Source organism: Vipera ursinii, assembly GCF_947247035.1.
Source record: "Vipera ursinii genome assembly, chromosome: 1".
Taxonomy (NCBI): domain Eukaryota; kingdom Metazoa; phylum Chordata; class Lepidosauria; order Squamata; family Viperidae; genus Vipera; species Vipera ursinii.
In genome coordinates, this window is record NC_139512.1 from 169,651,700 (window position 1) to 169,668,699 (window position 17,000).

The 17,000-nt window shown below is 35.8% G+C and overlaps 1 protein-coding gene across 4 annotated transcripts in view; it reads left to right on the forward strand.

Moving 5' to 3' along the window:
- MYO1B (myosin IB) overlaps positions 1-17,000 on the forward strand; it is a 138,810-nt gene that overhangs the window by 24,073 nt on the left and 97,737 nt on the right. For all 4 annotated transcript variants that reach the window (XM_083366512.1, XM_083366509.1, XM_083366511.1 and 1 more), the window contains exon 2: positions 1,664-1,807. In XM_083366512.1, coding sequence (XP_083222638.1) covers positions 1,673-1,807 — 135 coding nt within the window. In that variant the 5' untranslated portion in view covers positions 1,664-1,672. The remainder of the gene's footprint in view (positions 1-1,663; positions 1,808-17,000) is intronic.

Below are 17,000 nucleotides of genomic sequence, written 5' to 3' on the forward strand. Positions count from 1 at the left end.
CACTTCTATAGAGACTATATGCCAATGTATCTCTTGATACGAACAAGAGTGGAGAATTCTGTTGTCCTTAGGTTAGCTTGTGGGCATTTAAGTAGCATCTGTTGGCCACAGTAGTGCTTCACTGAGTAGACTTTTGGTCCAATTCACTACTGCCTTTCTTAACTTCTTACAAGCATATCGCCATAGGAAGAGATCCAGACAGCTTGACTCATAAAGTTAGCTATACATATGTGCTTTAGATATGGTTTGATGCATTTATGCTAGATTTGTAATTGGAGTAGGATTAGCATAAAAAAGGCTTACTGATTTGGCTATAGCTTTCCTCTAAACTCTTTAATACATTTATGTAGGTAACTTGTAATTTAGTATAATAAAACCTGAGCAACTAAATATGTAAGCCACAAATAACCTTATTAGAATTTGTATTTCTCAGAAAAATAAGTCTTTTTTTTCAAGGTTAGATGAAATATTAGTGATTTCTATGAGCAAGATTAACTCAAGTTATTTGCTGTTTTCCTGAAAACATTTAGTCTCTTGGACAAAGTTCATATTTAAAGTTCAACAATATATATTTAAGAGCTCTTGTTACTGTGGGTTAATGTATGCAAACTTTCTTGAAATTAAGATCCATTTTTAATTTATCTTTCTGGATAAAATTGTAGATTTAGCTAGTACAATAGGACACCTTAAACACTGGGCATTGATACTTGTAGGAAATTGATTTATTTTTTCTTGTTTTATCACTTTATCATTAAGTGATATTATTATTATTATTATTATTATTATTATTATTATTATTTAATTATATTAGGTTTGTAAAACATTAGATGATTATATTAATCAAATGGCCAGAAATGCTTACTTGAAACATAGGAGTTTGTTTACTTGAAAGTTACAAATGAACAGCATAGCCAGATACAGTTAGAGAAGGTGAGGAATGTCTAGGGATTCATTTACAATCCTGGATTGAATTCTTATAATTATTGCCTTTACTTTCTCACTCTTTTACTGAGTTGTACTTGTAACTAAAATGAAAGATCAAGAAGCAGTATGTGCGCCAAGTCAGAATTTTAGAGATAATTCTGAATTTACCAGTCAGTGCTTAGGGTTTAGGCATATAATATTCAAGAAAATAATTGCCACGGGTATAGATCTGCAATTTCTAAGATGTTATGTAGAGTCTAAACTTTTCAGGAAATTGTATGTGTTATTTCGTGATGGTTCTTTTTTCAAAGATCCTGAGTTAGTTCTTCAAAGCTACCGTAGTTGTTCTTATGATGACTTTCCTTACGAGACCTACTGTAATTCTTGCAAACAGTAATTTATAGAAGTAAGGAAATAAATTTTTTAATAGTGCTTTGAACTTTCCTGAACAGCTTTTTTGTAACTTTCATAGTGCTTTGAACTTTCCTGAACAGCTTTTTCGTAACTTTCATATAGTAAAAGCACACAGTGGAAACAATCATTTTCTGACTTTGAAAACTATCCAGTCGAGTGTTTCTGTTTTATTTATTTATCCATCCATCTTACTATAAACAATCTTTTTCCAAATGCTTTTTGGTGTGTGTTGGAATGCTAGAAATGACCACTGTAGTTCTTCATTCTTCCATTGTGGTAATTTAAATGTTATATTAAATGTTAATCTCCTTTTTTTTTGCTATAGTAAAGAAAAATGGCAAAAATGGAGGTGAAGACATCTCTTCTTGACAATATGATTGGAGTTGGAGATATGGTGCTTCTTGAGCCCCTTACTGAGGAAACTTTTATCAGCAATCTCAAACAACGCTTTGATCACAATGAAATATATGTAAGTATGCTGTAAATATTTTCCCTATATTATTTTATATGGGATTCATTTCACACAAAAAGGCATGGATTGAAATCTCTAGACTGATATATGAAACATGGTTTTTCCCAACATTACAAAAATAAGATGATTAAATGTGCGATATATAATTACATGCAGAACAGTGGATCTATTTAACGGCCGCCGTAGATTGAGTAATCTAATCATCTAATTATGCGTTGTATAATTTCCTTTGCTCTGTCTTAGTAAAAAGTATTAATAGTGACATATGGCTCGTGAGTCAGTAAAACAGAATGGATAAAGATGAAATTAGGAAACCTAAGAACAGGAGAAAAAGAAGGTCTAAGTGGGAATAAATGGAGGAGAAAAGGGGTAGTTTAGGATTCCATTTAAAAGTAAATATCTTTTATTTATGCATTTTCTTATTTTTGCTTTATTACTTAACTTGTATACAGATAAAAATACCGTATGCTGTCGTTTCTTGAAAATCTATTGAGCGATTCTCATTTGGGATTAGTCTATCACACAAAGCCACAGTGTTGTTTGAGAGGTTCTTTTATTCGCTGTATTGTGTTTCTGAATCATGGTTTTCCTTAGCATGTTATGCATGCTCAGCCAGTTATCATTTACTGAGCAAATCACATTGTTAGCTCTGTTTCAACATGATGTACAAATCCAGCATTTTTCATTTTCCTTTGAAGTCCTTTGGAACTGCATCTGTTGCCTTAATGCAAATGACAGAACGGCCTCCCTTTCCAGAATTACGCTCAACCCTCTTTTAGATGAAAAGTTGCTGTTTAGATTTGCCACAGAAGGTTGCAATGTGAAAACCTCTTTAAACGTGATGCTTGCTTTAGTTAAAAGAAAAACCTTCCATGTCTCAATATCATAGTCTTTCTTGGTTTAGAGCAGGGGTAGGCAACCTCGGCTCATTCATTCATTCATTCATTCATTCATTCATTCATTCATTCATTCATTCATTCATTTATTTGGTTTATATACCGCCCTACTCCCAAAGGACTCAGGGCAGTTTACAAGGCAAAATTTAAAAACAATACAATATAAAATTAAAATAAAATAAAATTAAGTCTAGCCGCAAAAAATTAAAATCACAATTTAAAACATTAAACCCCTCAGCTGACTCAGGAATTCTGGGAGTTGAAGTCCATGAGTCATAAAAGAGCCGAGGTTGCCTACCCCTGGTTTAGAGAAAGTGTGCCTCTCTCCACTCTTTACCTCTCTACAATTAACTACCATTTGCTGTTTCACTTTGATTTGGAATTTACAAGTCATCCTCTGAAAAGAACATTAACATTAACCTGGATTACATTCTCAAAATTGTTTAGTGTTCTGTTCTTACCCCTTGTATGAGAATTACAGCATTATATGCTGTACTTCATTTGGTTTACAAAAGTTCATTCCTGTGGTGGAAAGGATTGCTTACTAATAAAGGAGGATTGTAAAAAATGTTATACTTCTACATGTATATCAAAGACATGGGAACGTCAGCATTATTTTCTGAAACCAAAGTCAATATTTCATAATTGCCCAGGTTATGTTTTCTACTGTTGACTTGAGATTTACAATAAGGGTGTCATAATCAAGGCAGATTACTCTGTCAAAACTGATATATAAACTGACTAAATTAAAATGCATTGTTTGCCCATAGATTAATATGCTCACAACCCATTTACTCATAATGTAAACATAATTTACATTTAGGTAAAGGTAAAGGTTCCCCCGCACATGCGTGCTAGTCGTTTCCGACTCTAGGGGCCGGTGCTCATTTCCGTTTCAAAGCCGAAGAGCCAGCGCTTGTCCGAGGACATCTCCGTGGTCATGTGGCCGGCATGACTAGACGCCAAAGGCGCACGGAACGCTGTTACCTTCCCACTGTAGTGGTCCCTATTTTTCTACTTGCATTTTTATGTGTTTTTGAACTGCTAGGTTGGCAGAAGCTGCGACGAGTAACAGGCGCTCACTCTGCTATGCGGCACTCGGGATTCGACCTGCCAAACTGCCGACCTTCTGATCGACAAGCTCAGCGTCCTAACCCACTGAGCCACCGCGTCCCTTAATTTACATTTACTCATATTGTAAAATAAAATGGATTCAAGAAAATATTTAAAAAGCTTAAAAATATTAGTTGGTCATTGTTATGATATTAAGATATCAGAAAATGGAGTATATTGACTGAAATATTTTCATCTATGAGTCTTAGGTATACATGTATGAGTGTATTGTAAGAAATGCTAAGCAAGTGGCTTTTATTGTGGTTTGCTGATATGTGAAATGGATTTCAGACGTGTTTATAATCTATGGACAGATTTGAGTGTTATATCTAATACTTGGTTTGGTTTTTAATTTTAATCTTAGGTCTTTCAGAGTTCCAGTAGTTTCCAATATTGTTACTTTTATACACAGTCTTTCACAAATAAAGGTTCTCAACAAAATTCCTAATGTTTCAAGTCTATAGAACATCAAACAATGTAAAAATATATTATATGAAAAGAATCTATGAATATTCCTTTAAAGAAGGGAAATGATTGAAACAAAACATATTCTTTGTGTTCCTATACAACATACTACTCTTGCAAACCAATTTTCTTAGTGCTAGCAGCAACTGATGAGGAAAGAGATCTTGTAGTAATGGTAAACAGTTCAGTAAAGGTGTCAATACACATGCTATAAAAATGGCAAGAGCGTATTAAGGATAATGAGAGAAGGTATTGAAAATGGAGATGCCAGTGTCATAAAACCCTTACTGTATATGAACCAATGATGTGATTGTATCTGGAATATTCTGTGCATTTCTGGCCACTGTGTCTCAAAACGTTAGTTATAATTGAGCCAGAGACTGTTTATAGGAGGGCAGCTAAAACGATCAAGAGGGTGGAGCAGCTTCCCTGTCAGGAAAGGTTTGCAATATTTTAATTTAATTTAATTTAATAATTTAATTTGTATACCGCCCTTCTCCAGAAGGACTCAGGGCGGTGAACAGGGCAATACATAATAAAAAGCAGAATACAAAAATTAAAAAGTGATTAAACCATTATGCCCGTAATAATTAATACATATTAAAAATTAAAACTAATTATAAAGGAATGAGAGAGGACATAATTTAGGAATACAAAATTATGCATGGTGTGGGTAAAAGGGACAAAGGAAAGCTATCTTCTTCTCAAAAATACTAAAACCAAATGTCATCTAATGATGACGAACCCTGAAAGAATCAGGACAGAAAAAGGATATTTTTTAAAACTACAATGTTTAATTTAGTTTTGGAATTTACTGCTCCAAGATGTGGTATTGGCTATCAGCTTGGCTGGCTTCAAAAAAGGGTTGGACCAATTCACGGAAGTCCTAAGGATCAATGTCTGTTAGCCTTGATAGCAGACTGCCTCTGAAGGCCATCGGCTGGGAGAAATAGTAGGTTTCCCTGTGCTCTTGAGGAATCCTTGCTACTTTCTCAGCTTGGTTGCTTTCTTGTAGACATTTCATTACCCAAGCTAGGTAACATCATCAGTGCTGGGGGTTAGGGTTAGTTAGCACAGCTGGACTAGATGAGTGAGCGGTCCAATCTAGCAGGGCAGTGCTTCTGGTCTTATATTTGATGCATCAGTTATAAATCTTAACAGGATATATGAGCTGATTATAAGATTGCATAATTCTTCAATACCTGGAGTGCAGTTGTTGCAGGAAAAAACTTATATGTATAACTTTTAGCTTATTTCAGAATGGTCACGATTGCAGCGAGTGAAGAAAATTTTCCTTCACAAAAGGGCATAGGAAGGCAAACGTAAATAACATTATATACAGTATTTTTCACTTAAAGAGCCTTGGTGGAGCAGTGGGCTAATGCCTCCTTAAGTAACACCAGCTGCCTGCAATTATTGCAGGTTCGCGTCCCACCAGGCTCAAGGTTGACTCAGCCTTCCATCCTTCCGAGGTAGGTAAAATGAGGACCCAGATTGTTGGGGGCAATAAGCTGACTTTGTAATAATGTTGCTTGGGGTGTGTGTGAAAGCCCTAATAAGCAGGCATATACATAGAATGAAGGCTACTGCTAAGCTTGTAAGCCGCCCTGAGTCTTCGGAGAAGGGCGGGATATAAATGTAATAAATGTAATAAAAATAAATAAATAAATAAATAAATAAATAAATAAATAAATAAATAAATAAATAATAAATAAATAAATAAAAAACCCTCCCCCTCTCCAATTCTTTCTACGTGAATCTTTGATACCTTCCAATGTGTCTGGTTTAAAAATAAAATACTTATAATAGTGGTGAAACAGAGTGAATCCAAACCCCACAAAAATTATCTTTTAGATCTTAGGATCAGCTTGTGGAACAGCTTCATGTTTGGGAAGGTGGCAATGGGCAGGAAATTAACTATTTTGCTTGTTGTGGTATGGTTTTTATTATTATTTTAAGAATCATTTGCCTTCCAATAAATGTTATGAGGAAAAATTTTGTCCAATGGCAGGGTTCTTCTTTCCTACAGGCTTTCAAACAAGTATTTAAAGTTCCTATCTTCAGCTCTTGGATAAAACAGTAAATGTCAAAGGAACCAAACTACAGGTAGTCCTTGACAGTTCATTTAGTGACCATTTGAAGCTACGAAGGCATTGAAAAAAGTGACTTATGGCCATTTTTCACACTTATGTCCGTTGCAGCATCCCCATGGTTATGTGGTCAAAATTCAGACCTTTGGCAGCTGATTCATATTTATGACGGTTGCAATGTCCCAGGGTCATGTAATCACCTTTTGTGACCTTCAGTGGGGAAACCAGATTCACTTAATAACTGTTTTACTAACTTAACAACTACAGTGATTCACTTAACAACTGTGGCAGGGAAGTCATAAAATGGGACAAAATTCACTTAAAAATGTCTGACTTAACAACTTTGGACTCAATTGAGGTTGTAAGTCAAGGACTACCTGTATCTGATTGGCTTTAAGAATGTCAACTCATGTCCTTAGGATAGGATTAATAGGATTAAAATAAAATCCTCGGTAATGTTAAGAAATGATATTTGATTGCCAATGTTTTTTCAGTGAGGTGCCACACTACATATTCCCTTCCTGATTTATTTTCTTTTCATTTTCTAATTAATGCTATAAATGTAATGACATTTGACTGGAAAATTGGCAACAAACCCCGGAGGATAAGCAGCAGGAAATGTAAAGAAAACTGCATGTATTTATTCACCAAGAGTTGAGCTCAACTCAAGGGCATCTTTTCAATGTAAATTTTATTACTGCTTTCTTGTCTTTCTTTTTCACTGAATGTATTTCTTTTATCTCCTCCCTTACTGCCCTACTGTAAATTATGGTTCATGAAAATATTGGTAATTTGTTTGATTGAAAAGTTTCAAATGTTGGAATTTAAATCTTTGATTGATATAAGGACAAGAAATACAAACTGTATATACATATTGTTTAGAAGCTTCACCAAGGCTCTATGAATTCATAGCTATTCTACTCTGCTTCATGAAAACAGAACTTTACTACATGAAAAAATGTTCCTCACTTTCACTTACTCCAAAGTTTACTTAAAAAAAGAAGATTAGAACAGGAGCCCTGTGTGCATGTGTGTAGTGGCTCAGGGCCATAATTTTTCAATGAACATGATTGGTTCTGGCCACTTTTCTCCCATCAACCACCAACTATGTAAACAAACTGCTTTTCAGTCTCATTTAAATGTTAAAATCTAATTTGGGGAAGGAATGGATGCATGAGCCAATGAAAAAGAAAGTGATTCTAGTGTTCTTGCAATGTTAGAGTGTTTCCTTTTCATCACCTCTCCATTCAAGGATTCGTAGTGTTTTTAAAGCTGGTAGAGAAGGTCTTGTATTTCTAGCATTAAGTTGGGTTCTGTTAATTGAAGTACTGAATGTGCATCTGTAAATCGTATTTAATTTTTTACAACACCTGTCAGATATTTGGCATAAATGCTGCATTCACTTACCTGGAATCAAGCCCAAATTGAACAGTAGGCCTTACATGATTGATGTTCCTAATCATGAAATGTTTATCCTAGGATTGATTTACTTTTTCTTTTCTTTCCTTTTCTTAGTCCTTTTTCTCTCCTGCTTGTTAATGCTATAAGGTAGCTGTATCCAATTTCACATATATGTGACTCCAAGGTCGTGGTGAGGTATCAGGGAATGGAAGTCCCATATATCTGGAGACCCCCACTTAGGGAAAACTGGTATTATTGAATGGCCAGTTTAAAGTTCTTTAGAAATAGAGTACAACTTTAAGAATGCATTCATAAAATAAAAATGTTAAGTAATATGATAGTTTAGGAATTGCAGTTTAAACAAATAAAGGTGAATTGTAATTTAGTTTGTTTACAGACTAAGCTTTTTGATGTAATCTAATTTATAATTTTTTCCTGGGGGTTGATTTGACTCAGTGAAAACACACCTTCCTTTCCTTTGCCATTGATCAGCTTTATTCTGTAATCAGTTTATTTCAGTAAAAATATTATAGATGGGCTTGGGGAGAAATGTAATGCAAACCAGTATACGGATATTATAAAGAAATATAAATCACCTATACATTTTTCTGTACAGTTCTTGAATTAAACGGGGAGACATAAATGTGTACATTAAATAAAGAAAGTCACAGGATGGAAATCGTTTGTTATGGTTTAGAAAAATTGCAAAACAGTACAGTATTTACATGAAGAAATAGTACTTTCAGATCTATGCATGTAGGGAAGATATTAGTAAAAATACATTTCTTAAAAGAAATGAGCAGAAAACTATAGTTCAGTGTAGAAACTGACAGCTTAACATTAGAAAAAAAGAAAGCGAATTTAACAAACATTAACAAATTGCCCATTCCACAGTACGAGATTGAGCAATGTGTACGTGAGGTGGGTGGACGAGGAATAATACGACTTAGTTTTCAGACTGAATCAGTTTTAATCCTAACCAATGTACAACAATTCTATAAGGTAAAATAAGAGACTAAAACTGGTTTAAAAAGCTATTTATTACCTGTGAGGAAGATGGGCAAAATCAGATGAATAAGTAAATATGCTTTGAAACCATTTATTACTGATAAAATGCCCCTATTCCATTAAGCTTTCAGTGTTGGAACAAAAAATTGAAAGCTATTTCAGCTATAGATAAGGATGATAAGATTTGTACTTTTGGACCCTGACAACAGCTGTCTGAAATTATTGGGTATCCAACAGTGGCAGGACATAAGCAAGGTTGCCAGATCTACCTATACCAGGCTTACTTTGAAGGTCTACCTGCAAGTGAGTTCTGGCATAATAGAATAGAGCTGGAAGGGACCTTGGAGATCTTCTAGTCCAGCCCCCTGCTCAAGCAGGAGAACCTATACCATTTCAGACAAGTGACTGTGGTCTTTTCTTAAAAACCTCCAGTGATGGAGTGCCCACGATTTCTGAAGGGAAACTGTTCCACTGGTTAACTGTCCTCACTGTTAGGAAGTTTCTCTTTAATGCTTTTCTCTTTGGTCAGTTTCTGACCATTGTTTCTTGTCTTTCCCTCTGGACAATAGTTTGACACCTTTTTCTTTGTGGCAGCCCCTCAAATACTGGAATACTGCTATCATGTCACCCCTGTTTATTCTTTTTTTTAGACTAGCCAAACCCAAGTCCTGCAGCCGTTCTTCGTATGTTTTAGTGTCCAGGCCTTTGATCATTTTAGTTGCTCTTCTCTGAACTTTTTCTAAGATCTCAACACCTTATTTGTAGTATAGTGACCGAAATTGGTTGCAGTATTCCAGGTGTGGTCTTACTAAGGTTTATAAAGTGGCACTAATACCTCGCGTAATCTTGATTCTATGCCTCTGTTTATACAACCCAAGATTGTATTATTTATTTATTTAATTTTATTTTATTTTATTATATTTGTATACCGCCCTTCTCCCGAAGGACTCAGGGCAGTGAACAGGGCATATATAAAAATACAGAATACAAAAATTAAAAAGAATTAAATAGTAGCCCAGCTAAAACAATCAATAATAATATAAAAATCCCCATTAAAACCCCAACACATCCCCCATCAGGCCAGGCCGGCTTGTTCAAATAGATGGGTCTTCAGACCGCGTCGGAAGGAGCAAAGGTCAGGTGCCATCCGGAGCTCGACCGGCAACTTATTATTAGGGTTATTAGATTATTAGATGTTATTAGATGTATTACAGAAAAGAGGATAAGCTGGATTCTCATAATTGTAGAGCCCTAAGATTTTTTTCAGATGTTCTTTTGGAAATAGGGGTGATGCAGAGAGACAGGGCTTGTCCCTTAAGAACACTCATCATCTCTGCATTTAAATGAGAACTCTGTCATATTCATTTGAAGGCACATGACTGGGGTAATGATAAAGCAGCACTTGGACAATTTTACTGTTGTGTAGACAAAAAAAAATGGTATCTGGAACCATGTGCTCCCGCTTGGTGGTAATGGAAACTGTAGTTCAACCCAGTTGGAAGTCACATGAATTTTGTAATGAAATTTTGATTTTGGGTTTTGCTGATTAGATAGGTTTGTTGTTATAGCAATGGCTAGTGGTAAGAGTCAGAAGTCAATGCTTTTCCCTTTCTTTTCCTCTTTGCCATACACTATTTTCTCTTTTTCTTTCCCTCTCCTATTTTCCCATTATTTTCATTTTTTTCTTTGTATTTCTGTATTTTATATTTTGATAAAATAATAAAAACGTGAAATCTCCAAGAAAACCAAAAACAAATCAGGTTTTTAATCCCAATTACAGATTGAAGAGGATAATGAACCTCATGCTATCAAAGAACAATTTCAGATATACTTTTTCATTTAGACATTACTCAGGTTGCAAGACTACATTTAATAATATTTTTTCACAGCTAAATGCTATAAGGCTGCTGCCTTATCATCTTGTTTTATGATACAGGTAGTCCTCAATTTATGACCACAATTGGGACCAGAATAAGTTGATGTTATTGTAAATCAAGCTGGTTCACCTTTTCCAAGGCCATTGTAATTTTGAACCATCATTAAGCAAATGGTCATAAGATGGGAACTATTTTACATCATTTTAACATACCGGTACTTTGTTTATTGTTTCTATGTATCATTGGGGTTTTTCCTCTGTGGGGAATATAAGCAATAAAACAAATGTTGTCATGTGCAACTTTAATTAAATGTCAATCATTAACTGGCAGAAAGGTTGATGATCTAGTAACAATTTTGCTTGGGTAATCAATTTATACAGCTGCTCAACTCAAACTGCAACTCTGGATAGCTAACAGGATTAAAACTAGCATAATGTCAAATAAAATAGAAGCAACAAATAGTAATTTTATAAATGAGACAGTCGAAGCCATGGCATAAGAAAACTTCAGGGAATTAGTCCTGTGGTCTCCAGGAGTCAACACTATGAAGGAACATAAGTGAACAAACAAAGTAAATATGAAAAAAATAGCTTATATACAATTACTTCTTGTAGGCTCCAGTAGTTTTATAGATGTAGTTTGAGTCTAGCCCTTGTGTTTTTACTACAAGTAGTCCTCACTTACTGACTGCAGTTGGGACAGCAAGTCCATGCTAAATGATGTCATAAAACAAAGCATCCTGTGACTGCTCTGACTTATGACATCAGTTCTATCTGCAGTTCTAACAACTAAATTGAGTTGTTAGTATGATGTCATGTAAGTGCAACTTATGACTTCCTACCAGCTTCTCCATTGACTTAGCTTGTCAGAAGCTGACTCTGAAGGTCATAAACAGCAATCTCAAAGGTGCTTTTCTTCAAAAGGCAACTGGACTGTTTTTTGAGGAAGAAGGCGTCGTTTTGCTTCTCATCCAAAAAGCTTCATCAGTTGTGACTGGCTTGTGGGGGGATGGAAGGATAGGTCATACACACACACCACCATTCAGTCACAACTGATGAAGCTCCTTGGATAACATCTTCTTCCCCCTCAAAAAACAGTCCAGTTGCCTTTTGGGGAAAAAAGCACCTTTGAGAAAACTATGACCTGGGTTGACTGGGAATCTCCATAGACATAAATAGCAGTCATGTGCCTGTGAGACACCGTGAGAATCATAAACGTGTGCCAGTTGCCAAATGTCTGAGTTGCGATCATGTGACCATTGAGGTACTGGGACAACTGCAATTTTGAGGACCAGTTTTACAAATCTCTTTTTTTTTCAGTGCCGTCATAATTTTTAATGATAGCTGAACATCAGTCAATACGTAAGGGAAGACTACCTACAGTAAATTACCAGCCGGTACTGTTCTTTCTGTTTGGTTTTTCCATTTACTTCAGGCTCTTGCTCCCTCTTTTTGCAGCTCTTAATTCCAGGTCAAAATTAAGGAGCAAATGTTATTTTTTGTCTATGTGGTTGTATAAATGTTGCAATTAAAACAGCTGTGGAGTTTGCATTGGGCATGAATGTCTAACGATAGATCCCTTTATAAAAGGTCGCACACATTGAGATGGTTCTTTCAGATTTTTGTGCTCAGTGTTTAAAATAGTGGGGTTAACATAGTTGTGTGGTGACGCTCTTTAAAGCCATCACGGTAGAGCTCTATTTTCCCATCATGAAATCATTCAAATGTATAATACTTCAGGGGTACTTTTTAAATCTGAGGATCAGCCTCAACTTTGCCTGTCACCCTCATTTAGGGGCTTCAGATTCTTAGAACGGTGCGGAGTAGCTTTGTTCTCCCTTCCATCCACTATTCCTGGGAGTGTTTTTTGTATAAAGAAAAAGTCATTGCCCATATTTGCATATAATGTGCAGTTGCCTCTGAGGTGATAGCTAGGTGTGGATTTAAAATTATAGTTAAATAGCTTGTGGTGCAGAGAAAAAAATATAAATTAAAGGTCTGACATTTCAGTGTTTCTTTTGGAATTTTAATTCTATAATTACATCACAGATATTTAGAGTGGGGATGCAAAACTTTACACATGGTGCTTTTGCAACTTCTACATTACACTCATATGTATATTAAAATACACCAAAAACAGTATATAGGCGAAAGTTGTACATTCTTAACAATGTGCTGTTTGGGGACAAAGGAAGGAAATGCCTGTAAACAATAATAGAACCAGGTTCTGAAACTAGTTGCATTTTATTCATATAATTTTCAGAGCAACTTTACTAGAGTTACAAAATTGGTAAATGTGCTTATAAGCATCAAACAAAACTACTAACTTGCATTGAGTCACATATCTATTAAGCAGTGAATACTTTCTCCATTATTTCTTCTAAATATTGTTACTCAGTGTCAGAGCACTCAACTAATTGGGAGACTGATTCTCTGTGAAATGTTGGTGCACAGGGACAAGGTTGAATTCAAAGTAAAGCAAATTAAGGGTTTTCGTTTTCATGTATTTCTTGCATTTGTATTTGCACTTGCATCAAGAACTCAAAGCAACCGCCATATTATGCCATCTTCCAATTTTATTTCTGAAACTACTAGATTTAGATTTTTAGATTTTATTAGATTTATATACCACCCACTCAACTAATTGGGAGACTGATTCTCTGTGAAATGTTGGTGCACAGGGACAAGGTTGAATTCAAAGTAAAGCAAATTAAGGGTTTTCGTTTTCATGTATTTCTTGCATTTGTATTTGCACTTGCATCAAGAACTCAAAGCAACCGCCATATTATGCCATCTTCCAATTTTATCTCTGAAACTACTAGATTTAGATTTTTAGATTTTATTAGATTTATATACCGCCCTTTCCCGAAGGACTCAGGGCGGTTTACAGGGCATTTTAAAATCACATCAATATAAAATACAAAGTTAAAAGAGAATTAAAAGATTAAATTATCCCTGAAAATAAAGCCCCAGTTAAAATTCTCAGCCTGGGTCAGAGAGCTCAAAGAGCCAAGTCTTCAGGTCCTGGCGGAATGAGCGTAGGTCAGGGGCAGTCCTGAGCTCCACGGGCAGCTGGTTCCAGAGGGCAGGCGCACCCACAGAAAAGGCCCTCTCCCTGGGTGTTATCCGCCGGCAATCTTTTACCGCCGGCACCCTGAGAAGACCCTCCCTCTGCGAGCGCACTGGACGAAGGGAACTTGATGCTGGCAGCAGGTGTTCCCTCAAATAGAGAAAGTTCCCAAGTCATTCAGTGGATTTTCTACTGAATGGAGATTTGAATCTGTGTCACTTGAGTCCTAGTCCAGAGCTGTATATTAGTATTGTTTTGTTTGATATTAGTATTCAGAGTTATTCAGCCTTATGAATGAAACCATATTCATGAACAAAAAATATCCGTGGCTGTTTTTCTAAAAAATCAAACAAACCAGGGAGCTAGTTTCTTAAATTGATTTCTTTATAGTCTAACCAGGTCAACAAATTCCCAAACAAATCTCCGAAGAAAAGAAGTCCTGGGCATCTAGGAATTCCATAAAGAGTGTTATAGCCACATATGTAGCTTGTATCTCCATGTATATAGCCAATTTCTGAACACTTCAAATATTGTTTCTTCACAGCAGTGCAGGAATTAACTAATGTAATGTAAATTCATCAGTAGTTACCATGTGTAATACCACCTTGTTTTTTTAAAAATCATTCAGTTTATTATACAATAAAATAAGGTTATCAAAATATCAGAAATCATTTCTGATTAATTAACAATTAATTAACGTATCACCAGTGAATAGAGTTGCAAAACTAGATTGGGCAATCCAAGAGCAGTACATCTTTGGTTATTTCTCCAACTCCTTCTTCTTGGGAAGCTTGTAGTAGGGCTACAGTGACAGAGGTCTCTGGAGGAAACAGATTATTTGGATCCATGGTGGCCAGGTTCAGACCTGGGCATGGGACAGAAACTGTGTTGGCGACCTGTGGCAAGATTTAGTTAGAGGGAATGCAGCTAGCCTTATCCTACTGAATTGTTCTGCAGCATTCAGTAATGTTGACCAAAATATCTTCCTGGACTGGGAATTAGAAGTAATGTTTCCCAGCGGTTATTATCCTGCCTAAGTGAGTAGGTCCAAATGATGGTGGCAAGTGGGAAATGAGGAGACCTTCAGGTGTTTTGTTATGGGATGCTCAATCCTTTCTCATATTCACTTTAATGTCCACATAAAGCTATTGGGAGAGGGTATCCATCAATTTGGAGCAAAGAATTATCAATATGCTGATGTTACCCAGTCATACATCTACACCCAGGCCACAAGGGATGTGCCTTGGATGATCTAACCTGATACTTGGAGGCAGTCAGGATTTGAATGAGGAGAATCACACTTGACACAAGCAAGATAGGAATGCTATTAATTAGGGAACCTACGGTAACAGCGTTCCGTGCGCCTTTGGTGTCTAGTCATGCCGGCCACATGACCACGGAGACGTCCTCGGGCAAGCGCTGGCTCTTCGGCTTTGAAACGGAGATGAGCACCGGCCCCTAGAGTTGGAAACGACTAGCACGCATGTGCGGGGGAACCTTTACCTTTACCTTTACTGATATGAGGACTAGACTATCTTTGATTTAAAATGAGAAACAAAGAAAATAAGAAGGACTAAGGAAAATGTAAGAAAAAAATAGAAAAAGAAATAGAAAAGAAAGAAAAGTTTCTTAAAAAATGTCTTCCAATCTTTTTGATGGCAGTTATAGAAGAATGGAACAGAATGGAATGGAACAGAACAGAACATAATTCTTTATTGACCAAGTGTGATCAGACACACAAGGAATTTGTTTCTGGTGCATAAGCCGATATTGTACCCTTTCTAAGGTTACATCATGGCTATTAAGAAAAAACAATTAAATATAATTTGAATGAGGAATTTTTTTAACAAGATCAAAAATATAAAACCAAAAAGGAAACAAAATAAGAAAGAATAGTGAACAAATAAGAAAGAAAATAGAAAATAGAAATAGAAAAGAAAGAAAAGATTCTTTAAAAGTGGCTTCCAATCTTTTTGATGGTAGTTATCATTATATCGTACCCTCTCCCTCTAAAGTTACATTATAGCCCTAAGAAAAGTTCTAAAATCAATATTGCTGCGTGTCTGTATTTGTCCATTTCAAAGAGAATAGAAATAAGCAAAATTTTAAGATGTTAAGATCAGTTCATCTGGAAAGAACTTAGAAAAAACATCTTTATTTGCTTTTTAAATCCCAGTGACAGTATTAGTAAGCATCTGTTGTGAATGCTTCCTCACTTTGTATGTTTCATCTCAACTTTGACCAAGCAAACTTCCTATGATTGTAATCAAGTCAAACCTGTTTTCTCCTTTTCCTCCCAAGCTTTGTGGTACTTGCTTTGAAGATATCCAATTTGCAGGCTTGAAATCCTTTCAGCGTTAAAATCTAGATTTATGAAAGGGCAGCACTAATTAGCGTAAAGAATTGTCGAAACACGGAAATTATGCCAGTTAAACCATGCTAGTTCGATCTTGTCCAGTTCCTAACTGATAGTAATTCTCCAGGAATTCTAACAAGTCTTTGCTAACCCACTCTGGAATTGAAGTTGGAATCTTTTCTATGTAAGGTAGGGATAGACAGCCCAGTTCCCTCCAGATATTTTGGAACAGGTCCAACTGGCTTAATTACCATGCCACGAATTATGAGGGATAGAGCTTAAAAATATTTATTCAGCATGGTACTGTATGATTCAAAGTATTATGGAAGAATGATATTTGTGTCCCACTAAATTTTTATTATTAAATTTATATTTATTTATTTATTTTATATGCTACTCATCTCACTATTGAAGAGACTCTTGAATAAAACCTGCACCTGAGAAATCTAAGTTCATATTCAATTTTTTAAAAAGATTTAATTACAAAAGGAATGGGTATCTACTAGCACCCAAAATGCAGCTTTGGCTTCCAGCTGCTTGTTATCTTTAGTCTCCATCCTAGTGCTATTAATCCCTCTGACCCAAAGAAGAAAGGAAGGCTTTTGGACTGCTTTGGGCAGGTAGTGGAGAAACCAGGAAAAAGACATGAAAACGTTTCAGTGGAGTGGGAATGAAGTGTGTGTGTGTGGGGGGGTGTTTACCCAATACACAAGAGCAGCATGTGGCTAATTGAAATGGCGAAGATCTCAATGTTTTTTGTGTAGAGTAAAAATGTGCACATGTAAATTCATAAAGTGTTATAATTTCAGGAGTGGGGCTCTAATTCCCATCTCTGTTTTCTCAGATTCTTGGATAAATTACAGGTAGTCCTCGACTTAACAACGGTTTGTTTAATGACTGTTTGAAGTTACAGTG